Source organism: Macrotis lagotis, chromosome 5 (genome assembly GCF_037893015.1).
Source record: "Macrotis lagotis isolate mMagLag1 chromosome 5, bilby.v1.9.chrom.fasta, whole genome shotgun sequence".
NCBI lineage: Eukaryota > Metazoa > Chordata > Mammalia > Peramelemorphia > Peramelidae > Macrotis > Macrotis lagotis.
Window position 1 is genome coordinate 248,514,805 of NC_133662.1, and position 22,987 is coordinate 248,537,791.

The window sequence follows — 22,987 nt, forward strand, 5'->3', positions numbered from 1 at the left end:
GTCTGAATGACATATGTATGTATATCATAGATAGGTAAATAGGCAATTTCCATTTTACCTATATATTTACCTCTATATGTAAATATCAGATATATATGCCCATCCCTACATCCATACATAATATAGATACATAAAGTTGTTCTATTCTTGAATGACAAAGCAGACCCTTGAGAAAGGCTTAGCAGAGACCATGATGTCAGAGATGGAAGGCATCTTCAACTCAAGGGTGCTTTTGGTCATAGTATAATCCCAAGAAGATGGTTCTTCTTTATATTTTGGCTGGGGACTCTCTAGCCTCCCTCCCTTTCCCAACCTTAGCAACAATCCATGAGAAAGAGTCCAGAGGGAAGTTCTGCCTTTAAGACTTTCAGGGCTAGGCCATTGAAGTCTCAGACCAGAAGGCTTTTGCCTAATGGGATGGAAGTGAGACCAAAGACTCTTTCCAATAATATTTTGAAAGCAGGGCAATGGACAGTTATTTCCTCTCACAAGGAAAAGATAAAAATGGGTAACACTAGGGGCAGCTAGGTGGCACAGTGATTAGAGCACTGGCCCTGAGTCAGGAGAACCTGACTTCAAATTTGACTTCAAACACTTCATAATTGTCTATCTGGGGTGGCTAGGTAGCACAGTAGATAGAGCACTGACCCTGGAGTCAGGAGTACCTGGGTTCAAATCTGACCTCAGACACTTATTAATTACCTATCTGTGTGGCCCTGGGCAAGCCACTTAACCCCACTGCCTTGCAAAAACCTAAAAAAGGGGGAAAAAAGAATAATTGTCTATCTGTGTGACCTTGGGCAAGTCACTTAAGCCCATTGCCGTGCCAAAAAAAAAAAAAGAGTGGGTAACACCAGAGCTAAGTCTTGTTCAGAGAGTGGAGAATTCAAACTTTACTAAAGTCAGGAGTTTAAAAGCTGCCAACGCTGTTGATTTTATTTTCATTATAATTGAGTCCGGGAAAATTTGTATTTTATACTTGAAGGAGCAGTTCAGTTTCTCTGGACATTTGATCTTATATCTGTTCAATTTACATTTGTTTTTTTATAAAATATATTCTAATCTCTATAAGAGTGAATAATCCTTTCAGGTCACATAGAGTTTGGAAGGAGATTAGAATCACAATGGAATGGGGGAAAACATGAGCTAGATGAGTCATGAATTATTGTTGAGAAGCTGTTCGCATGCCTTAGGCTAAATGAGAATGAATTCAGGCTGAGGATTATGGGGGGAAAAGGCAGATCACATCCATGTGAAGCTCCTATTCAGGGGATTCTCCCTTAACTAGAAATCTCACTCAAAAACTGGGGCCCAAAGAGTATCTAGGTGATACAGTGGTCTTAGAGTCAGGAAGGCAATTCCTAGCTATGCACCTAGAGCAAGGCTGCTTGCCTCAGTTTCCTCAAATGTAAAATGAGTTTGATAATATGCACTCCTCCCAAGGATTGTTGTTAGAATGAAATGAAACAATAACCTATGGTTCTAGAGTATAAAGGAGATAAAGTAAGTGATAGAGACAGTTAGTGGTAGGGAGTATGCTCCAGTAATGTCCACACAGTGCTAAGAGATCTCCAAGCAGGTCCCCTGGTCTTCTGGTCGTAAAGCATGAGAAGGTAGAGATGAGTTGCTATCAGTGGCTACCAGCATCATTGTAGGGAGGATTTACCCTAAGGAGATCCTGGATTGACTAAAGGATAAATAGGCCAACTGGTTTTTCCTCCTGAAGACACCTACAGCAGCTCCCCCAGGGACCCTTTCCCTCGTGTCGACCTAATGTTATCTGCCTGGCATTCTCCCTGAAATCTGCCATCCCAGGATACCCCATTTATAATCTTTATACAATTAGGAGAGTTCTCTTCCCACTGATAGCTCATCACAGCCTTGTCACTGCACTGACGCATGCATACCTTATTGGCCTAATATGTCATTACAGCAAGGTGTTTGGATGATGCATCGCTTAAAAGATGGAGCTATCAAAAGAGTGAGTCTAAGAGTAGATTAAATTTAATTACAGGATAAAAGGATGCTCATCCGTTACTCTGGTGATGAATTAACTGGGGGGAAGAAATGTAAGCTTCCCAAGAAGGAAACCTGAGATGTGTGTAAAGCATATCAGCAGGGCAGACAAGGAGCATCCCCAAAGTCCTAGAAAAATCCCACGGACAAACACAATCTACTTGGAGTTTTGTTTGTTTGTTTATTTGTTTTTTAAAGCATTGCTGACTGTACTTTCAAACATTTCTATATCTTGGGTTCTTATTTCAGCATAAAAATGGAGAAATGTTTTGATGTGTTCACAGTGTGGCAGTGTGATGTGCTGGATAGAATCTGGAAGACCTGAGGCCAAGTCCATCTGTGATGATAGTCACTAATTATGTGACCCTGGGCAAATCATTGAAGCTCCCTCAGCCTCAGCTTCTTCCTTTCTTAAATTAAGGAGTTGTGTCCCTTCTGTCTCTAAATGTTTGAAAACCAGAAAGTTAAGTGTAAGCCTTGGTCAGGGCCTGCTCTAGAATATGGCAGATGGTGTGTGGAATCAATCTGATCCTGTCCTATTCAGTTCCTTAGAAGGGCAAATCTACTAAAAACTGGTGACTGACTGACTGATTGATTGATTGTTGTCCTCTGTAGTCAAAGAAGACCATGACATTATATGAATGAAGGCATGACTTATACATTATGTTGATGATAGAAGAGGGCAATGCTGGGCAAGACATCCCTCTCACTGCTATTCCAGAAATATCTTCACCCTATGGTCAGGCCCAGTAGGAAACAGATCTTTTGGTGCTGGTATGGATGCAGTGGGAGCTCTTGGTCTTTTGTATGGGTTCTTTCCGTGTTATTTAAGCACCATAGAATTGCCTTAATGTTAGCTAGAGCAAAAGCATAGTAATTTTATGGAAACAGACTATGACAACATGATCTTTTGACTTGTCTTTCAACTAGATAACGTTGTCAACTGGATAGCATCGTCATAGCCAGAGCTCCATCGTCTAGGAGTGCAATCAACTAGGAATTGCCAATTGGTGATATATGGATAGGATCGATGTATTTAAACCCTGGAAATGAGGGCAGCTCATCCCTTTATATGACTGGATTGAGACAGAAATCAGACTTGTAATGAAAACAGTAACAGGCCCTTCCAAGTTAGATACAGGTTTTTGGTTTTTTTTCCCTTCAAAAATCAGAGTGGTTTCCAACTGGCCAGTCAAGATACATTGAGTTAGGTAGCTCTCTTCAGCAGGGATGACCCCTTCTCAGTATTGTTATTCACACAGAATTCTGTCCAACAAACCCACTGTCATCTCATTAGAAAACCATCTTTTTTGAGTAGCAAAGAGCAAGAAGCAAAGGAGTAACCCATCACCTGAGGAAGTGCTAAACAAATTGTGATCCATGAATGCATGTAATGAGCTCTATCTGGATTCTAAGGAAGAATGGATCTGAAGAATTCAGAGAAGCAATGGAAGACTCAATGAACGGATGCAGAGTGAAATAACTAGATCCAGGAAAATAATATCTATATTATTGATTATATTAATAAGAACGATCACAACAAAAAATAAAACTGAAGACTGGTAGATAGTGCAGTAGATAGAACACTGAACCTAAGGTCAGGGAGTCCTGAGCTCAAATCTGGCCTCAGATACTTTCTAGCTGTATGATCCTGAACAAGTCACTTAACTGTGTTCATCTCAGTTTCCTCATTTGCAAAAATGAACTGGAAAAGGAAAAGGCAAGCTACTTCAATGTCTTTGCCAAGAAAACCCCAAATGGGGGAGTCACAAAGAGTTGAACATTACCTAAATGACAAAACACTCGGCAATTAAAATGACCAAAGTTGGCCTAAAAAAGAAATGAGAAAATATCCGCCATTCCCATTTTGTGTAGAAGTGAGGAACAATGAGTGTGGAAAATTGCATATACGTCAGACTAGTTAATGAATTAGTTTTACCAAATTGCCTTCTCCCCCCACCCATTTTTCATTCTTATTATTTGTTTTGAATGATGACTTTCTAGCAAAAACAAAAGATATTAATATTTTTTTATCTTAAAAAACAAACAATAAGAAACTGTGACTCCCTCTTATTCATTCCAAATCCTCAGATGTTGGGAATAGGTTCTTACTAGAATATTTTCAGACAGCTTTTTGGACTTGATTGACAGGACCCTAAAGGATTGGTTGAGGAATATAGCCTCTTATTGCAAGTGTGCAACAAATGGAGAGGTTCTATATGTATATGCTGTAGTTACCCATCTATATTACATCTTCCAAAAAAACTGTAAACTTTTTGAGGACTCAGACCCATTTGGACATTGGTTAGGTTGCTCTGGATTATAGGATTGCTTCTGGGGAGCAGACAGGGCAAGGTCTAGACATGAGAGTCCTGTGAAAAGCCACCTGCATGGGGGGAATTCAATGAACACAAGAAGCTCCTAGTCCTCCCTTCCTCAAATAATCCCCAGTCGTGCTTGGAGGCCCTATTAGAATAGATACATGTTCCCTGGGAGAGAGAGAGAGAGAGAGAGAGAGAGAGAGAGAGAGAGAGAGAGAGAGAGAGAGAGAGAGAGAGAGAATGGGAAGTCATTATCAGTCATTGAGGTTAATAGCGAATCTCATTGATGTGTCCAGCATCCGTCATCTGGGAGGCAGTTAGATAGCAATTGTGGAAAAAGTGGGTTGCAATTAGAGTCAGGAAGGCTTGAATTTCAATTTCGTCTTCCACATTTACTAGCTTTGTAATCCTAAGCAAGTCTTTCATCTTTTTCAGACTCAGTTTCCTCCATTGTAAAGTGGGGATAAAAAGAGCAAACACTTCCCAGAGTGATTCATAAGATCAAAGGAGATGAAATGAAGTTCTTTGGAAATTATATATAATCTGAAAGAAGTCCCAGGCCAAGGTTATACTATTTTGATGGAGGATAAAGAGGCAGAGGAGCTACAGGATGGGCTTAGATAGAAGGTTTCTGAGCTACAGGGGCTTTTCAGAAATGGAAACATGCCTGGGAACTTTGCAGCCTACTCTTTCTGTAGACAGTCACTAGGGCCTCCAAGTATCCTGAGAAGCTTAGGAAATGCTTCTCTTCCCCCAAATCCACTGAACACAGACAGAAGCCTGGACCAGCATCTCCACTGCCTCTGGGAAGATTTTTTAAAATCCATTTTCTGAGTCACTAAAAAAAGCAGAGGCCTCTGAAGACAAGTAGCAGGCATTTGATTATTCAAATATGTGGTGAGCCCTTAATGAGACTGTCTTTATTGTGTTAAATTTCTTCATTTTGATCCTTATTCATAAATGCAGTTGCCACATTGAGACAGTCAATAATATACTTACTAAGGAAACTAAATGAGTGGGAAACCATCTGTCTGGTCCTTCAAACCCCCAACAGATCAAGGTTCATAGGGCTCCAATGTCTGGAACCCAGTTGCCCCATGAGAATCAGCCTCAACTATTCAACTCATCAAATATTTATTTTGTATGCTAGGTAATAATGGAGATACATAGAGACAAAATAGTTCTACCCTCAAAAAGCATTCTGTGTCTGAGTCTTACCAACATTTCTTAATCATTGACCAAACCCCTAGTCCATTTGTGAGCCCTAACTTTCCACATCACCTCCTTCCTATTTTTTCTCATTTCAGTGGTTTCAGTCTTTCCTTCTCTGACATCCCCCCACCTCCAAATCTTCATAAAAAGGAAATTAAAAGGACAATTATATAAATGCTATTCATCACCAAAGCATCCCAGCCTGTTCTCCAAAGGAGCTCCTTATTCCTTTGTTCTATGTTCTAGGAAGTCATGAAAGATCAGCAGACTTGTTTTTCCCTTTGAACATGAAACATCTTTTCTAACCTGAGGTCCCCAGCCATGGCAGGGATAGAGGATTGCAGTGTGGTTCTCCTGAGGCCCCTGGTCCAAGCAGACATCTTTAGCCTTGTTGTTGCGAAGCTGTTGGAACAGAAACAAACCAACTCATGTTAACCCTCATCAAGCAGATTTTCCTTCACATCAGCACGCTGGCATTTCTCTACCATGAGGATGTGGTTTGTTCAATCCCTTTTCATGGAGTCAGAAATATAACCTCCTCTCAGCTCATTACATTCATGTAGGTTCTATGTGAATTACTGTTAGTTGAGTGACTGTTAGATGATTTCTAAGATCCCTTCTGAGATAATCATATTATAGTAATTATATACAAGTACAATATATATTTTCCATATTATATTATATTTTATTGTATGTTATATGTAGTGATTATATAGTAGTATGTAATGAATTATATTTTATATATTGTATATTATATAGCAGTTTACTATGTATTGTAGCAATTATATTCTAGGATATTAGACACTGTTATATTATATTTTGATATTTTATACATTATAGAGTAGTATACTATATAGTATGATAATTATGTAGTAGTATATTATATATATTATATTATACATATTGTATATTATCTAGTAGTTTACTATATATTATAGTAATTATATGCTAGTAAATTATACAGCATATTTTATATATTGTTTATTATATAGCAGTATACTATCTATTATAATAATTATATAGAAGTAATAATATAGTTATAGTAATTTGGGAAATGTTAAACTACCACATTTGCACACCCCTTGTGCCTTAATCTTCATCCTTAGAGAGGGAGACCAGAATTCCCATCTTCCCTTTGTCACCTGCTTGCAGTGTGATGTGGGCAAATAACTCATCTGTAACCTTATCTGTAAAATGTAGGGCTGGATTTTGATGGTCTCCATGAACCCTTAAGTCTATGGTTTTAAATTCTGATTCTGTCCAGTAATTTTGTGGGCCTCTTAGCTGGAGATCTAGGTGCCAACAAGCTCAGAGTCACCAGTATGATTTCTAAGTGGCTGAGTTGGCCCATTTCAGTAAGGATGGACGCGTCTTGCCCAGTAATGAAGAAGAGGTATTAAGGGAGAGCAAACACTGAGATCCTACAAAGAATAGGATAATCACAAGACCAGGATATGATTGGAAAGGTGCCCTGTTCCTTCTACCATCTTTCCCTAACTGACCTGCATATGGTCTAATAATTACATCTAGAGAAGGATGAGATAAGGGGCAAGATGATATTCAAAGAAAAATCTTAGAAACCTTAAACATCATCAGTCCTTATATGAATATGAAACAGGAGATGGTGGGATGATCTCAAGCACCCAGATGGGCCATGACAGGATAGTACATAGGGTAGGTTTTGGCAATAGTGGGAACTCCAGAGCATGGAAGCATAGGTTTATATGGGACCCTGAGAACATGGGGGAAAGAAAATGCCATGAGAGGTGATGGGTCATGCTGAATTAATGGCAGGTATTCAGATTGTAGAAGAGAAATATCACTAATTCTTGAACTTTGTTTTTAAAAGTTAATTTTTTCCACTGAACAAAAATCTATTTTCCCTCCCTCCCACTTCTCTTGTCTTATTGAAAAAAAAAATAAAGGGGGCAGCTAGGTTGTGCAGTGGATAGAGCACCGACCCTGGAGTCAGGAGGACCTGAGTTCAAATTTGCCCTCAGACACTCAATAATTCCCTAGCTGTGTGACCTTGGGTAAGTCACTTAACCCCATTGCCTTGTAAAGAAATAAAATAAAGAAAAACAAAGTACTTATAATGAGCATGCATAGTTGAATAAAACAAATTCCTATATTGGACATGTCCAAAAAAAGAGACACCTTATTCTGTATTATAAGTCCAACTTCTCTTTGCCAGGACATGGACAGCATACTTCAGAAGCAGCCTTTTTGATTCTTAAACTTTATCTAACTTTTACCCAGACCTTATTCCCAGTCTAAGAAGACATCTAGGAGAGTCACCTGTCCTTATAGTATAAAAAGGTCTCTGAATCTCAATAAATTCATATTTCTTGAGGTTTCCATAATTTCGTGGATACTAAATCAATTCCCAAGTTAAATCATAGCTCTTCATTGATGATACTAATTTGGCAGTCTGAGGCCAGAGATGGTGCATTGATCAACATGGAGGAAGTTCTAATTGCTTTAATTCATTTATTCATTCATTTTTTTATTTCTTCCTTTACTGATTCCTTTGTTTACATTTTTCTGATGACTGTTCCTTGTCATGACCTAACACTGCATAGGTAATGGGGATTCCAAGTCATGATAAGTGACCCAAGCATCAGGTGCCATGCATCCCATGATCACTGTCGTGATTCATAGTAATACTCACCTCCCCATAAGCAATAGTGTTATTGTATCTTCTCATCTCAGGGTAAACATGGTCCAGGTACCACTGGAAGTTCTTACACTTCAACCTTTTCCTTAAAGCTCTCCTTTCTGAGACATCACCGATGTCTATTCCTGGATTCTGAAAACAATTTTTTTAAATGAAATCTTATTTTATTATTCCAATTACATGCAAAGGTAGTTTTCCACATTCATCCATTCGCAAATTTATGAGTTCCACACTTTTCTACCATCCTCCCCCCTCTCCATGGTGGCAAACAATCTGGGAAAAGTTGTATGTGTATAATCATGTTTAACATATCTCCATATTATTCGTGTTGTGAAAGGAATTCGAACAAAGGAGAAAGAGAGGAAAAACCATAAAAGAAGTGGAAACAAATTTTTAAAAGGTAGAAAGCGCAGAACAGCAATAACAGGATGGAAAAATCATAGATTTGGAAATGGAAGAGAGCTCCAAAGTGCTTAACTTGAGAAAAGCATTGACTATCATCACAGTCTCTGCCTCATAGCTCTTAGGAAGCTTAGAAAATATCTAGATTCACATCCTAGCTTGGTATAGCCCAACTTGACTTGGACAACACACTTAACATCCCTTGGCATCATTTTCCTCATCTGTAATATGATGGAGTCAGACAAGATGGCATCTGAGGTTCCTTCCAAATCTAGACTTATGATCTCCTGGTTCCTCTGAACCTCTGGTTCCTTATCCTTCAAATAACAGGGACTCAACTGTGACTTTTTTAAGGTTCTTCTAGTCTAGATGCTCAAAGAATGCTCCTAGGACTCAGATAGTTCTTAGAATATCATTGTGGGCAGAAACTTTAGAGGTTTATGAATCCAATATATATATATATATATATACACATATGTATATATATGTATATACATATATATATATACACACACATGAAAAAGAACCCTCTGTTTGCCATTCTTGCCTGATGATCATTCAGTCTTTCCTTGCCTTCTTCCACTGAGGGGAAGTTCACCACCTCCCAGTGCCGACGCCTTCCTTTTAAAGATAGTTCTAGTCATCAGGAGGTTTTTCCTGATAGCAAGCCTACATTTTTCCCTTTGAAACTTGTAGTTATTCTTGGTTCTGCCCCTGCAGTCACCAGAAAAAGTCCAGTTCCTTTCACAGGACAGCTTTTCACATACCTGCTGATGGGTACCATGTGCCCCAGCCTTGTCCTCTCCCCACTAAGCCTATTCCAGTTCATTTGGGGTCATCAACTCCATTCATGTGAAGCCCCTTTAGAGAACAACATACCTTCCTGCTCATGGTCCAGGACATCTCACTCATACATTGTGAACCAGCCGGGTGATAGTGTTTCTCTTTATTCTCAATGACTCATCCTCCACATTTCTTTCTCTAACCACCAGGTATAATTATTCATATAATGATTTCATAGAGGCAAGACAAGAGAAGGCTGTAGCTACTTTGCTGATCTCTTTGTTACAGGTGTGTGAACTAACGCCTACCCCCATACCTCACCTTCCCTTATTCCCAATTCTGTCTTTCCTGAAGTTTATTATATGCAGAAAGGAGGGTAATTTTCCATTACAAAGCTCATAATGATCTTCTAATGAATTATTCACTTGGATTTTACCAAAATGAAGAGTTAATGGGCTTCTATGTGCAGAGGTAAAAATCAGACATCCAAAATATGAAACAACAGACACTGCTAAGGTTGCTCTGGATCATAGGAAATACAAATGTCCCTGGAGGCCCAGAGATGACAGATATGCCAGTGTCTGGAAGGCGGAGAAGATGGTTCAAACTATTCCATTAAATTTTTGGCAACAGTAAAGACAGAATGGGCTTTTTCAACACTACTAATTTTTAGAGAGAAACCAACCAGAGATTTTAATTTTATGCTAGCTATTTTAGAATAATCTGTCTTTTTTTGTTTCCTGGGCTTTTTTTTCCCCCTTTCAAAGTTCTCTTGGAGATCCAGAAATTTCTAGATTATTTTAGCTACATAGACATAGTCCATTTTATAATAAAACAAAATGGCTATTCAAATATCCATGTTCTATGGGAACTGAAATTTAGGGGTGGAAGGTATATTACAGTCTATCGAGTACAATCCTTTTGATGTACAAAAGGGGAAACTGAGGCCCAGAAATGTGAAGTCATTTGCCCAGGGATTTTAACTAAGATCAGTGGTTTTCTACTGAATCATGGTATCTCCAAGAGCAGTCAGTATACCTTCATAACCCTCAATTTCCTCACTTATAAGATGTAAATAATGCTACTTTGCATTATCAGCCTGCAGGATTGCTGTAGAAAACTGTTTTGTAAATTGTAAAGTTCTAAATAAATTTGGGCTGCTATGAAATTATTTCCAGCTCCCCAAACACACACATACATGCACAAATACAAAATACTATATATGCACACACAAGTATATAGAAAAACACAAGTACATACACAGACAACATGCATATCAACACATAGATATAAACAATGCACATACACACACACAAACACACATGATCCTGAGAATAGTTGGAAATTCACAAAAATGTAGGATTATAGAGTGAAGATGGTTCATGAGGCAATGGACTGGCCAACATGATCTTTCAATGCCTCATTTCACAAGGCACAGGTGCAGGGGGAGGAAGGGGATGAGGATCCAGCAAGATGGCATAGGAAATTAGGTTGAAAATGTTTTTAAGCTGTATAGAAATATCAAAGAGCAAATTTCTTTATACACAAATTCTCTGGAATTTATTAAAGAAAACAACATCAGTTCTTCACTCTCACCAGTGGTGTGGTTCAATATAAACTGAGAGGTTGGGGTTCACAGACCAGAGTTTGAACCCTGGCTCTACCACTTGACCACCTGTGGGACCTTTGGTTCCCTAAGTCTCCATTTTCAGATCTGAAAAATCTAGGGACTGGACTAAATGGTCCTCAGGAAAGTGCTCAGGCTCACCCGAGTAGTAAGTGTCAGTAGAAGGATTTGAACTCGAGTTTTCTGACTCCAGGGACTTTATGTAGTAGGAGGCAGATCAGTTGGGAGAGGAGGGATAAGAAGTAACCTGGTATAAAAGTAAAAGGCATCAATAAAATTTGCCTTTCCTCTGTGAATACTTACCAATTCTGTACACAGTTTTCTTTGCATTTATTTGTTTGCACGTTGTCTCCCCCAATGGATATAAATTCCTTGTGGACAAGAACTGTCATTTGTCCCTTTTTGTACCCCCAGCATTTTGGCACAATGCATAATGCATAATAAGTATTTAATAAATGCTTACTGATTGACTGAAAATAGAATAATGAGGGAAGGAAGGAAGGAAGGAAGGAAGGAAGGAAGGAAGGAAGGAAGGAAGGGAGGGAGGGAGGGAGGGAGGAAGGGAGGAAGGAAGGAAGAAAAAATGTATATTAGGAACAGATAAGCTAGGAACTAGAGCAATTTGATTATAGGAAATATGTTTGGGGAGTCCTTATCCACCAGGACTCCTTGTCCTACTGTGATCAGTTCTTTGGGTTCTGACTGAGACATGCATCGAAGGATGCTTAGCTCATACCTCCAGGGGCAGGTTCCAGGCAATGTACACGTGGGACTTGTAATCATCCATCCAGACCTCAGCCACGCGCAGAGCATTCCTCTTGGTGTAGAAACCGATATTATTATTGTAGGGCTTCTTTTTCCTCTCTATGTGGGCCACTCGGGAACAGGGAAGGACCTCCATACTGCCACCACAGAGCCACACCTGGAAAGAGGACAGAAAAGGAACACAGCTATCAATCTAAGGGGTTTTCTGCATTTCAGAAGCTGAAAGGGACCTTATAAGTCACTGAATTTATTTTACAGATGAGGAAACTGAGGCAGACAGGAGCTAAGTGATTTGCTCACGCTCACCCAGTAAAGTGTCTGAGGTAGGATTTGAACCCAAATCTTCTTGATTCAAAGTCTAGCACTCTATGAACTACAATATACCAGGCTTCTGGTACAGACATTTTCTTTAGCATACATTTTCTTTTTCCAAAGAAAGGAATATTCACTAGGGTATTTTCCTAGTCCATTGACTGAGTGTGTTAAGACATCTGTTTATACTAAAAGAGCAGTGGCAGCAATTGTCCTCTAATGAAGAAGGTGCTAACCTTTCCAGAAGCCTAGAGCTGGGAGAAGGAGAGATTCAATGAGTTCATGCCCAAGGATCCACATTAGCAGGGACTTCAAGTTCAGGAGAGACCTAGCAAGCATAAACCATGCCAGAGCAGCAAGGAGGAATACCTGGCAGGGACTTCAAATCATGCCCATATCGCCAGTAGTTATGACACATCAAGCACATGCTCAAAAGATATGGTAATTCTATGTGAGACTGATAGCAGAAGGCCCCAGAAGAACAACTTGATGACACCAGAAAATGTTGGGAGACTGCCAGCATTGGAAGCATGGACTATCATACCAAGTGAGTGCCTAACTACACATATATGCTATATGTGCATTCTTTGCCATGTGTGTTCCCTCTCTGTTTTACTCCACATGTGTTCTTTAGATAATGACCAATTTTACTACTGATTTTTGGTAGATTACACACCATGTCTGTGGGAGTGCAGGTACAGACCTGTTATTTCTCTTTTTCATTCTATAGTATTTCACTGAATGTCTTTACATTGAACTAATCATATCCCCTGGATGATTGGAAAAATAAATACACTAATGGGGGCTCATGAGCTATGGTTTCAAATGGATTCAGACTGAATAAGGACCTTAAACAAGGGGTAGCCTTGTGTGTGTGGTCCATATATGAGTTGAAGGGATGTTCCTAAATATCTTTTGCAGGAGTTTGGATATTATATTACATTATACGTCTGGCATAGACTGAGTTTACAGAGCACTAAAACCTTCATTTTATTTTCAAATGAACTGCTATCCAGGTATGGCGATATAATCCCAGCTATTAGGCTAAGGTTGGAAGTTTTGAGTTTAAGAGTTCTGAGTTTCATTGGGCTATTCCAGTCAGTCTAGATTGGCCAATGGTTCAAGCCCACATGAGTGAAAAGAGAGTGATGTCTTGGAACCCCATGGCCAATTCATCTTATATTCCAAGCTGCCACCTGTTATAAATGCTCATCACTATTGGACTCATATTCTCAAGAAATACAAAATAGCTGAGAATTATGGATTTCAGAAGAATGAAAGGCCTGTTTAATTTTTAGGGCTTTAATTGTTTTACATTATCTTTATTTTAAAAAATCTCCTTTTCATCTCCCTTTTTCATAGAATGTTAAATAAAAGTCTATAAAGTAAGTACATTATGTTTATAAAAATACAATATATTATAGTTATATTTATAAAATAGAAATCTATTCTCTGTTCTATTTGCAAAATAAAGGGCAGTGAATAGAGGGCCAGGTCTGGAATTCAGGAAGACTTATCTTTCTGACTTCAAATCTGGCCTCCAACACTGACTAGCTGTGTGATCCCAATTGGGATCACTCTATTCTCCTGTTTTTCTTACCTGGAAAATGAGCCGAAGAAATAAATAGCAAACCAGTCCAGTATCTTTGCCAAGAAAGCCCCAAATGGGGTCAAGAAGAGACAGACATAACTGAAAAAACTACTAAACAACCACAGCAATTTGTAACACAGAATATATAATAGCATTAATATTATGAAACATTATGTTAATTATAAAATGTGTCTTAAATATATTACATTTATAAAATAGAAATGTAGTCATATATAGTATATATTTAAAGGAAGAAAAAAAGCAGTTTACTAAAACTTATCAATACAGACACTGGGAGGAATAGTAGTTGAAACATTTATTGTACCCCACCCCCAGTTTCCCATAGTTCTTTTCTTAATTTTAGGAGAACCAAAAGTCGAGGGGAGGGGAGGGAAGAGGAGAGGGGAGAGGAGAGGAGGGGAGGGGGAGGGAAGGGGAGGGGAGGAAGGGGAGGGGAGGAGAGGGGAGGGGAGGAGGAGGAGGGGAGGAGAGGGGAGGGAGGGGAGGAGAGGGGAGGGGAGGAGAGGGGAGGGGAGGGGGAGGAGAGGGGAGGGGAGGAGGGGGAGGGGAGGAGAGGGGAGGGGAGGAGAGGGGAGGGAGGGGAGGAGAGGGGAGGGGAGGAGGGGGAGGGGAGGAGAGGGGAGGGAGGGGAGGAGGGGGAGGGGGGAGGGGAGGAGAGGGGAGGGAGGGGAGGAGAGGGGAGGGGAGGAGGGGGAGGGGGGGAGGGGGGAGGGGAGGAGAGGGGGGGAGGAGAGGGGAGGAGAGGCACTGTGATGGTACCTGAGTAAAGGAAGTAATAAAGTAGTAAAGGAACAAGTAAGGAAGTAAGGCACAAAGTAATAAAGTAGTAAAGGAACAAGAAGTCTTACAGGGCACTGGGTTGATGGTCTTCTAGAAAGCATCACAGCATTAGAAATTTAGATCTGGAAGTTAGGTTTTTAAAGGCCATAAAATCCAACATCCATTTTACAGATAAGGAAACAGGTACAGAGTGCATAAGCATAAGATATAAGGAAATGTGGATAAGTTATATACAGGGTCTGAAGGGTCTGAGGGTTTAGGGGCTTAATTTACAAAAGTCCATTAAGGTATCCTTCTCCTGATCAGTACCTATGCTTTCAACCCCCAGGCCTCTTGACTTGATAGCTGAGACCTGAGGCAGGGAGAAATCAGACTGCTTTCAAATGGAGGAAAATAGCTTTTTTTTTTGACATTCACCATCTTGCATTTGTGAAATGGGTTCAACAGATATATAATTAAAAACTTCCATAACTTTCTATGACATCTTAGATTCCTTTCTTCTTCTCTTCCTTTTTCCTACAGATCTCTTTCCAGGCTCATATAATCAACCAATCAATCATTAAACACCAGCTATATGCTAGATCCTGGGGATACAAGAGTAAAAATTAAATACTCTGGGCTCTCTTAGAGTGTTTCCATTGAGAACTGAAGGAATCTTAGAAGGAATCTAGAGTTTCTCCCTCTCTTTGTATAGATGAATCAACTATGGCTCAGGAGGCCCAGTCATATGGGAATTAAGTGACAGAGCTAGGATTCAAATCCAGAAATTCTCCAATATGTTTCTGTTCCCTACCCTACTGCCACCTCCCCCTCGTCTTTCCTTGTCTCTCATTTCTTCTTTATTCCTTTCCTTTCTTTTTGCCATTCTTTCTTCTTCCTTTCTCTCTTCCTTGCCTCCATATTCCTTCTCTCTTTCTTATCTCTTCTTTTGCTCTTTTTTCTTCCTTCCTTTCTTTCCTCTCCCTTCTTTTCTCACTCTTCCCTCCTTTCTTCTTTCCTTCCTTGTTTAGTTTTTCTTTTCCCTCCCTCCCTCCTTCCCACTCTCCCTGCCACCTTATTTCTTTTTTTCTTTCTTTCTCCTCCCTTTCTTTTATGTCTATTTCTCTCTTCCTCCTTCCTTTTCACATAATAAATCAAACTATAATATTCCAAAGCTACTGTCATCACATTTTACAATTAGATAATACATCAAACACCACTGGAAATATGAAGACAGAAACATTTAGCAGCCTTTGGATGGGTCTGTATTGATGGAGAAAATCAGTTATGTCTAGTGGGGTGGGAAGCTTGCCCTCTATTAATTTGACAACCTTCCCTTCTTCAGTTTAACATTGGAATCAGAAGAATAAACTGAAAACAAGCCCAGAGACAATTAGAATTATTTATGTCGAATTGGGGGAGAGGGGAGACACTGTTATCATTCTCCCAGCTGGCATTCATCACCCAATCTGTTAACATTTCTTTTGCCTCTTGCATTGGAGGAAGGTGGTGCTGGGCAGCTGTAATTACAGCTGTGCTCTCTTCTGCTATGGATGGTTAGAGTGATGGCAGGAAGCTATCAGGCAAACGGCAGTGATCTATCTGTTTAATAGGTTTAATTCTGTTTATCCAACCCCCAAAGTGCCTGGATACCTTTCTGGAGGATTAGATGGGAGCCTAAAGCATCTTGGGATATGTTGGCACAGCTACATGCTTGGGAGAAAAAAATGATTTTAAGTCTCTTCTAAGGTTTCCCAAAATTGGTGTTCACATCCTCTTTCTTTCTCTCCCTCCCCACGCCCCCAGTGAAACTCTACCACCACCCCATCCCATCGCATCCCCCACACATATCAACCATAATGTGTGGGGTTAGGAATCAGCAGGAAATGGCAAATACTTTGGCACCAAATTAGTCAAAATGAAATGCTCGGCCAAATAAATGCAATCTTTGCGCCCCAAGGATCTTTCCACTTTAATACCTGCCTGGTGACTATATAATAAGTCAGGTCTCTGACAGATGGGCAGGGAGTGGGAAGCTCTAGCTCATCTCGGTGAGGTTCTCTGCCCATCTGCCTTCTCCTAATGGGGACCTTCATCCTCCTTTTTTTAATCAAACCACCTGGAACTTGGAACTTGCCATGGCATTGGCCCAATGCCACATTTCTGGGATTATGTTCTTATGCTAGCATTAAGCCAACAATCACATAGGAGTAATCTTTTGTTGTACCCAATGCCAAAATACCACTGTTGCTTATTTTCTCCCCGATGAATTGAAGGATTATTTTAGTTTTGTATAGAAATGCCTAGAATGTTATTGGTATGGCCTACTTTAAAAAGCAAAAATGAACAAAGATAATAGAAAATGGTGAAAATAGTGCCATATTTCAAGATCTATCTGTCTATATCTCAAGATATATATATATATATATGTGTGTGTGTGTGTGTGTGTAATATGTATACATATAATATGCATGTGATATACATCAAATAAATAACATGTATACATATATGTATGTGTGTGCATATGGACACACATCAGTATGAAATCTATAAACAAGAGAGCAAAAGTATCATAAAAATATTTGAGGATAAGAGAAGAGAGAAATAGGAGAATTACCATTATGTGGGTTCATGACTGAGTATCTACCCAGATGGAAGGTATGGATGACACTTTTCTAGTTCAAAGAACAAAAGCAGAATATAGACATTTCAAACTGAATGGCTGCTGAGTCATGTTTCAGTTGTTCTCTCTTTGATCCCATTTGGGGTTTTCTTGGCAGAGACACTGGAGTGGTTGGCCATTTCCTCCTCCAGCTCATTTTACCAATGAAGAAAGTGAGGCAAACAAGGTGAAGTGACATGCCCAAGGTCATACAACTAAGTAAATTTCTAAGACTGTGTCTGAATTTAGGTTCTTTTGATTTCAGGCCCAGTATTTTCTTCATTGTGGTACCCCCTAGCTGTTGAATGTCCCTTAGGTTTCTCATTTCAACATGTCCAAAAGTGAATTTGTTAATTTTTCCCCAGAACCCTTCTCTCCCATGAACTTCTCAACTGTTGGAGAGAGCGCCATCACCCTTCAAGCCAACCAGCAATGTTATCTTCAACTTCTTGCTCTCACTCAGCCCATGTAATTGGTACATGATGATCTTATCATTATTCACATACGTATATAAATCTTTCTTTTACACACACACACACACACACACACACACACACATACACATACAAAACTCACATACACACAACCACCGTCTAGTTCAGTGCCATCATTTTTTATCTGAATGGGTGCAATAGCCTTCTAATTAGTGTTCCTGTCTCAATCAGTCCTTCATTCAGATGCCAAATGGTTTTCCTAGAGCCAAGGTGACTATGTCATCATCCTGCCCTGCTCAATAAACTTCAATAGATAGGGGCAGCTAGGTGGCACAGTGGATAGAGCACTGGCCCTGGAGTCAGGAGGACCTGAGTTCAAATCTGGCCTCAGACACTTAATAATTACCTAGCTATGTGACTTTGGGCAAGTCACTTAACCCCATTGCCTTGCGAAAAAAACTAAAAAAAAATAAACTTCAGTAGATGCCCACTGGGGCAATTAGGAGGTTACTAGAATGCATAGCTCAATGGGCTTGGAATCATGAAGACTCATCTTTCTGGCCTCAGACACTAGCTATAGGACCCTGTTTGCCTCAGTTTCCTAAGCTGTTAAATAAGCTGGAGAAGGAAATGGCACACCAATTTAATGTCTTTGCCAAGAAATGAAGTCATGAAGGTTCAAATATGATTGAAAAATGACTCAACAACAACAAAGATCCCTACCACCTCCAGGATCAAATATAAAGATTTTTTGGCACATTTCAAGTCCTTTACAAAATGACCTTTTCAAATCTTCTGACACTTGGATTTCTTTCATGCAGTCTATGACCTAAGTCTATTGGAATACTTGCTCTTCCCTATACCTAATACTTCATCTCCCATCTCCCAATGCACTGTTGGTCCCCCAGACCTAGACTGCCCCCTCTCTCTCTCCCCTCATTTCTGCCTCCTGGCTTCCCTGGTTCCATCCAAAACTCAGTTCAAATTCCATCTTCTGCACGATATTTTTTCCTGGTTCTCTAGCTGTTAGAACTTTCCCATCTCCAATTGTCTTCTTTCTACCCTCCATGTGTCTATCCGATTATTTTTATGTTTTCTCCCCTATTCAAATGGAAGTTTCTTCAGTTAAGGGATTACTTTTAATTTTGTTTTTCTTTTCCTTTTTTGCATATTCAGTTCTCTACCCAGTGTCTGACATTCAGCAAGTATTTAATAAATTCTGGTCGATTGACTGAGCAACAGCAATACAACAACAAAACAGGGCTGTGAAATGGCAACGATTGAGTTTGTTCCTAAAAAAAGAAATGAGAAAAATGTACCTCTTTTCCTTCTAATACTGTTGAGCTCAGATGTGTTGGCTAGTTTTGCTGGGCTATTTGTTCCCCCCTTGTTCTTTCTTATTTTTTGGTACAATTGGCTGAATGAAAGAGATGTGTATATTTAAAAGTGAAACTATAAAGACAAAAGATATCCATTAAAGTTAAAACTAAGGAAAAAGGAAGATCAAACCCAAAGTGAAATAAGATGAAGAAAGTGCAATAGCATAGAGTGCAAAGGAAGTTTGGAGGTGGAAGGAAGGGTGTCTGGTGTAATGTGTCAGATGACAGCAGAGAAATGGAACTACTTGACTCCTAGGGTGCTTCTGTTTTCTGTAGCAAGGAGACGATTTTAACCTTGGAAAAGTGGTTAAGATGGAATGTGATTAAGAGGGAACATAAGGCCAAGGCAAGCAAGCCAATGGCAATAAGGTACTTTCTTAGAAGTCTTAAGAGAGTTCGAATTTCCAGAAGCCAGTGAAGAGGGCTGCTAAATGAACTCAGAGATATGATTAGGGAACCACTCAGGTATCTGTGAGTGGCTATTGGGAAAGAAAAGAAATGTCAGAAGAATCAAGATTGGCAAATTTCATTCTTATTTTCAGGGAGGAAAAAAATGGAGGATTATGGAAATGACTGACTGGTGACAATCCCAAGAAGAATGTTAGAACAGAGGAGTAAACAGTTCAGAAAGACTAAGCAAAAGAAATAGAACCAGCCCATAATAAGTCATGCCAAACCAACTTGATTGTTTGCCAATACTAGTAGACATAGGCAGAGGATACCAGGATTTTAACAGCACAGGTTTTGATCTGGGTAGTAAATTTGGAGATTGAAGGGGTTTTAAATGTCATTTTACCATTGAGGAAATTGAGGTAGATACAGGTTAAGTGACTTATCCAGGATCATCCAGCTGAAAAATGTCTGAGGCTAAATTTGAATTCAGATCTTCCTGACTCTAGGTTGTTTTTTTAAATTCATTTTGTCTCCTAGTTGATTAGGGGGGGTCATCTAGTCCATTCCCTCCCTCCTTATAGATGAGAAAATGGAGGCTCAGAAAATTGTGTTTTAACCAAGCTCACGTAGGAAGAAGCAATGACAAGAATTGAAGGATCCTTTAAAGGTTCATTGATTCTCAGTAGAGCATTCTCGATGCTGCCCATTCTGCTTTGCTTAGATTTGAACAAATCTCCCAAGATAGTCTGGTCTAGAGAGAAGTCATCTCGTGAGAGATGACGTTGAACTGGGTTGACCTTGAATGAAGCTTGTTATTAAAAAAGGCAAAGATGAGAAGGGTAGGTAGTTAAGGAACCCTAGAATATCAATTCTGGAAAGGACCATAGCAATAACTTGTTCCACCCCATCTCCCCTATTTTACAGATGAGGGAATTGAGATACTGAAAGTAAGGTGACTTTTCCAAGGTCATCCTGCCAACTTGTCAGCAAGAGAAAGAGATTGTGTCTCCTGATGCCCAGTTCATTTGACTGTAAAATTGAAGGTTTTAAGCACACTTGGTTATCGCAAATATAATGTGTTCAACAGGTACCACTTATCATCATCATCATCATCATCATCATCATCATAGTTATGGTCTGTTCTCTGAACTCTGGCTTAATAAAGAGAAACAGAATGGTTGATGCCAGGAAACTGAGGGAGAATAGGAGGTTGAAGGAAGAAGTAGGTACCAGCTTGAAACCTGGAGGAGGCAGAGTTACCTACTAGTGGATTGGTCCTGACTGCTGTTTATCTCTGACTTACAGGATTCATAAAGACAGTGGGAGTCACTTCTTGAAATGATTTGCAAAATATGGATTCTAGGTTCTAACTCTAGTATTGGAGGAAGGAGGAGAGAAGTTTCCTGGGCCAGGGTGCCAAGGAGAGAATAGGGAGGAGGGCTTCTAGAGGGGACTGTTTTTCATCTGTTTGAGAGAGAAGATTGTTTTTGGAGGATGGGATATGACTAGTGGCCCCATCAAACCCAAAAGTCATACATGGAACTGCCCAATGAAGAAAGGCTTGAATGGTGTGGCATGAATGAGTGGTTGGGTAGCTCTGGCCTGCCTTGGGTGGACAGGAGGAGGTGGCTCAACCATCACCCCCAATTCCCATCTTACCCAAACCCAATGGGATGGTTCCTCTTCATAACAGTACCTATTCTCAGTGGTCCAGAAACTCACCCATGCCCACAATTGGTCTCTCTGGATCAGAAAGCCAAACACTAGATTTTACTAGTCTTAGCCTTAAATTCCTGAGGAATATATTTCAGCCTTGGAGACTTCTCCATCTTCTTTCTTGTCATTAGATGCTATAGAACAAAGAAGTTGCCATTAGTGTATGTCCTGAGCTAAAAAGTCAGTTATTTGGACTAAGAACAGGGCCAATGACAAAGGGACACTCAGCAGGATCCGACAGAGGACACCAGCAGCCAAGAATCAGGGCATGAAGAGGTCTGCTCATATTCTGACTCATAATCTGGTCAGCTCAGATCCTGGCCTGCACCTGACTGATGATTATAGGAAGGGTAATGGGGGTCCTAGACTCGGCTTATATTGGAGGGAAAGAGGGAGAGAGGGAGGGAGGGAGGAAGGAAGGTAGGAAGGAAGGAAGGAAGGAAGGAAGGAAGGATGGAAGGAAGGAAGGAAGGAAGGAAGGAAGGAAGGAAGGAAGGAAGGAAGGAAGGAAGGAAGGAAGGAAGGAAGGAAGGAAGGAAGGAAGGGAGGGAGGGAGGGAGGGAGGGAGGGAGGGAGTAGATAGGACCTGAACACAGCCATTAACAAGAGCTTATTTTTAACAAGTAGCGTTTCTGATATTCTAAACCAGTTTTGTTGACCCAGAAGCCCTTCTAGGCCAGTGGAGTTAAATAAAGAAAGGAGAAGATGGTGTTAACACCCTTATCTGTTTGGGCCTAACCTCCAGATCTAACAGTTGATTCTACTACCATTCAAAGCTAGGTATAAGCTCTGGGGCTGTGATTTCATTGGTACAGATAATTCCTGGGGTGAGGTGGAGAGACTTTGTCCCCTAATTCAGATGGGTGCCTTCTTTGTATCTTTTTTGTTTTGTTTTTAGGTTTTTGCAAGGCAGTGGGGTAAGTGGCTTGCCCAAGGCCACACAGGTAATTATTAAGTGTCTGAGGCTGGATTTGAACTCAGGTACTCCTGATTCCAGGGCCGCTGCTCTATTCACTGCGCCACCTAGCCGCCCCCCTTCTTTGTATCTTATGATTTTAGAAAGCTACCTAGATCACAGAGATTGTTCCAAGTCATACAGCCAGTGTGTAAGTGTAATCCCAGATCTTGTGGGCTCCAGAACCCAGCTCTGTCTCTATCTCTGTCCCTCTGTCTGTCTCTCTCTGTGTGTCTCTCTCTCTGTCTGTCTGTCTCTCTGGGTCTTTGTCTCTCTGTCTCTCTCTGTCTCTCTGTCTCTCTCTCCCTCTCTGTCTGTCTCTATCTCTGTCTCGCTGTCTTTGTCTTTGTGTGTGTGTCTCTCTCTGTGTGTGTCTCTTTCTGTCCCTGTCTCTGTCTCTGTTTCTCTCTCTTTTCCCCCCTCGTCTGTCTCTACTAGGCCACCCTGCCTCTTACCCAGGGATTGTGGAAAGAGCCTCTCTCTCCACCTATTCTCTGATGCTACAGAAAGGAGACAGCAGTCTGACTCCAAAAGGGCATTTGCTTTGACCAACCCCTCCTGTCTGTCACCTAGCCCAGGTCCAGCGGGCATCCAGATTGACATCACCTGCTGCAGATGCTGAGCTGTGGTTTGTTCTGGTTCTGGTGGCTCTGTGAATGCCATTTCACAGCCTTATACTTGAGCCCCTGATAGACATCCAGTCGGGGAGCCTCCCCTGATCCCATCATTAGCTCCCTCCTCTGCCTCTGTTGGCACAATCTGCCAGGCAGACGGATGCCAGTTAGTTCCAGCTCTCTTGGTAGATGCTATTCCTTTCTCCTGCTCCCAATTTTTCCAACATCCCCTAGAGAGGCCCGAAAATGGATAAGAAAGCAATCCATCCTGTCCTTCCTCTCTCTCCCACTCCCCCACCCTCCCCCACCCCTTCCCACATTTTCAATCAATTTAAAACGACATCATGA

General features: G+C 40.5%; 1 protein-coding gene across 1 annotated transcript in view; it reads right to left on the bottom strand.

Annotated features, from left to right (window-relative positions):
* Positions 1–22,987, bottom strand: part of GALNT17 (polypeptide N-acetylgalactosaminyltransferase 17) — a 449,443-nt gene that overhangs the window by 22,130 nt on the left and 404,326 nt on the right. Inside the window, exons 7-9 of the mRNA XM_074189333.1 lie at positions 11,775–11,960; positions 8,221–8,358; positions 5,856–5,951 (exon numbers count right to left, since the gene is read on the bottom strand). Of these exons, the coding sequence (XP_074045434.1) occupies positions 5,856–5,951; positions 8,221–8,358; positions 11,775–11,960 (420 nt within the window). The remainder of the gene's footprint in view (positions 1–5,855; positions 5,952–8,220; positions 8,359–11,774; positions 11,961–22,987) is intronic.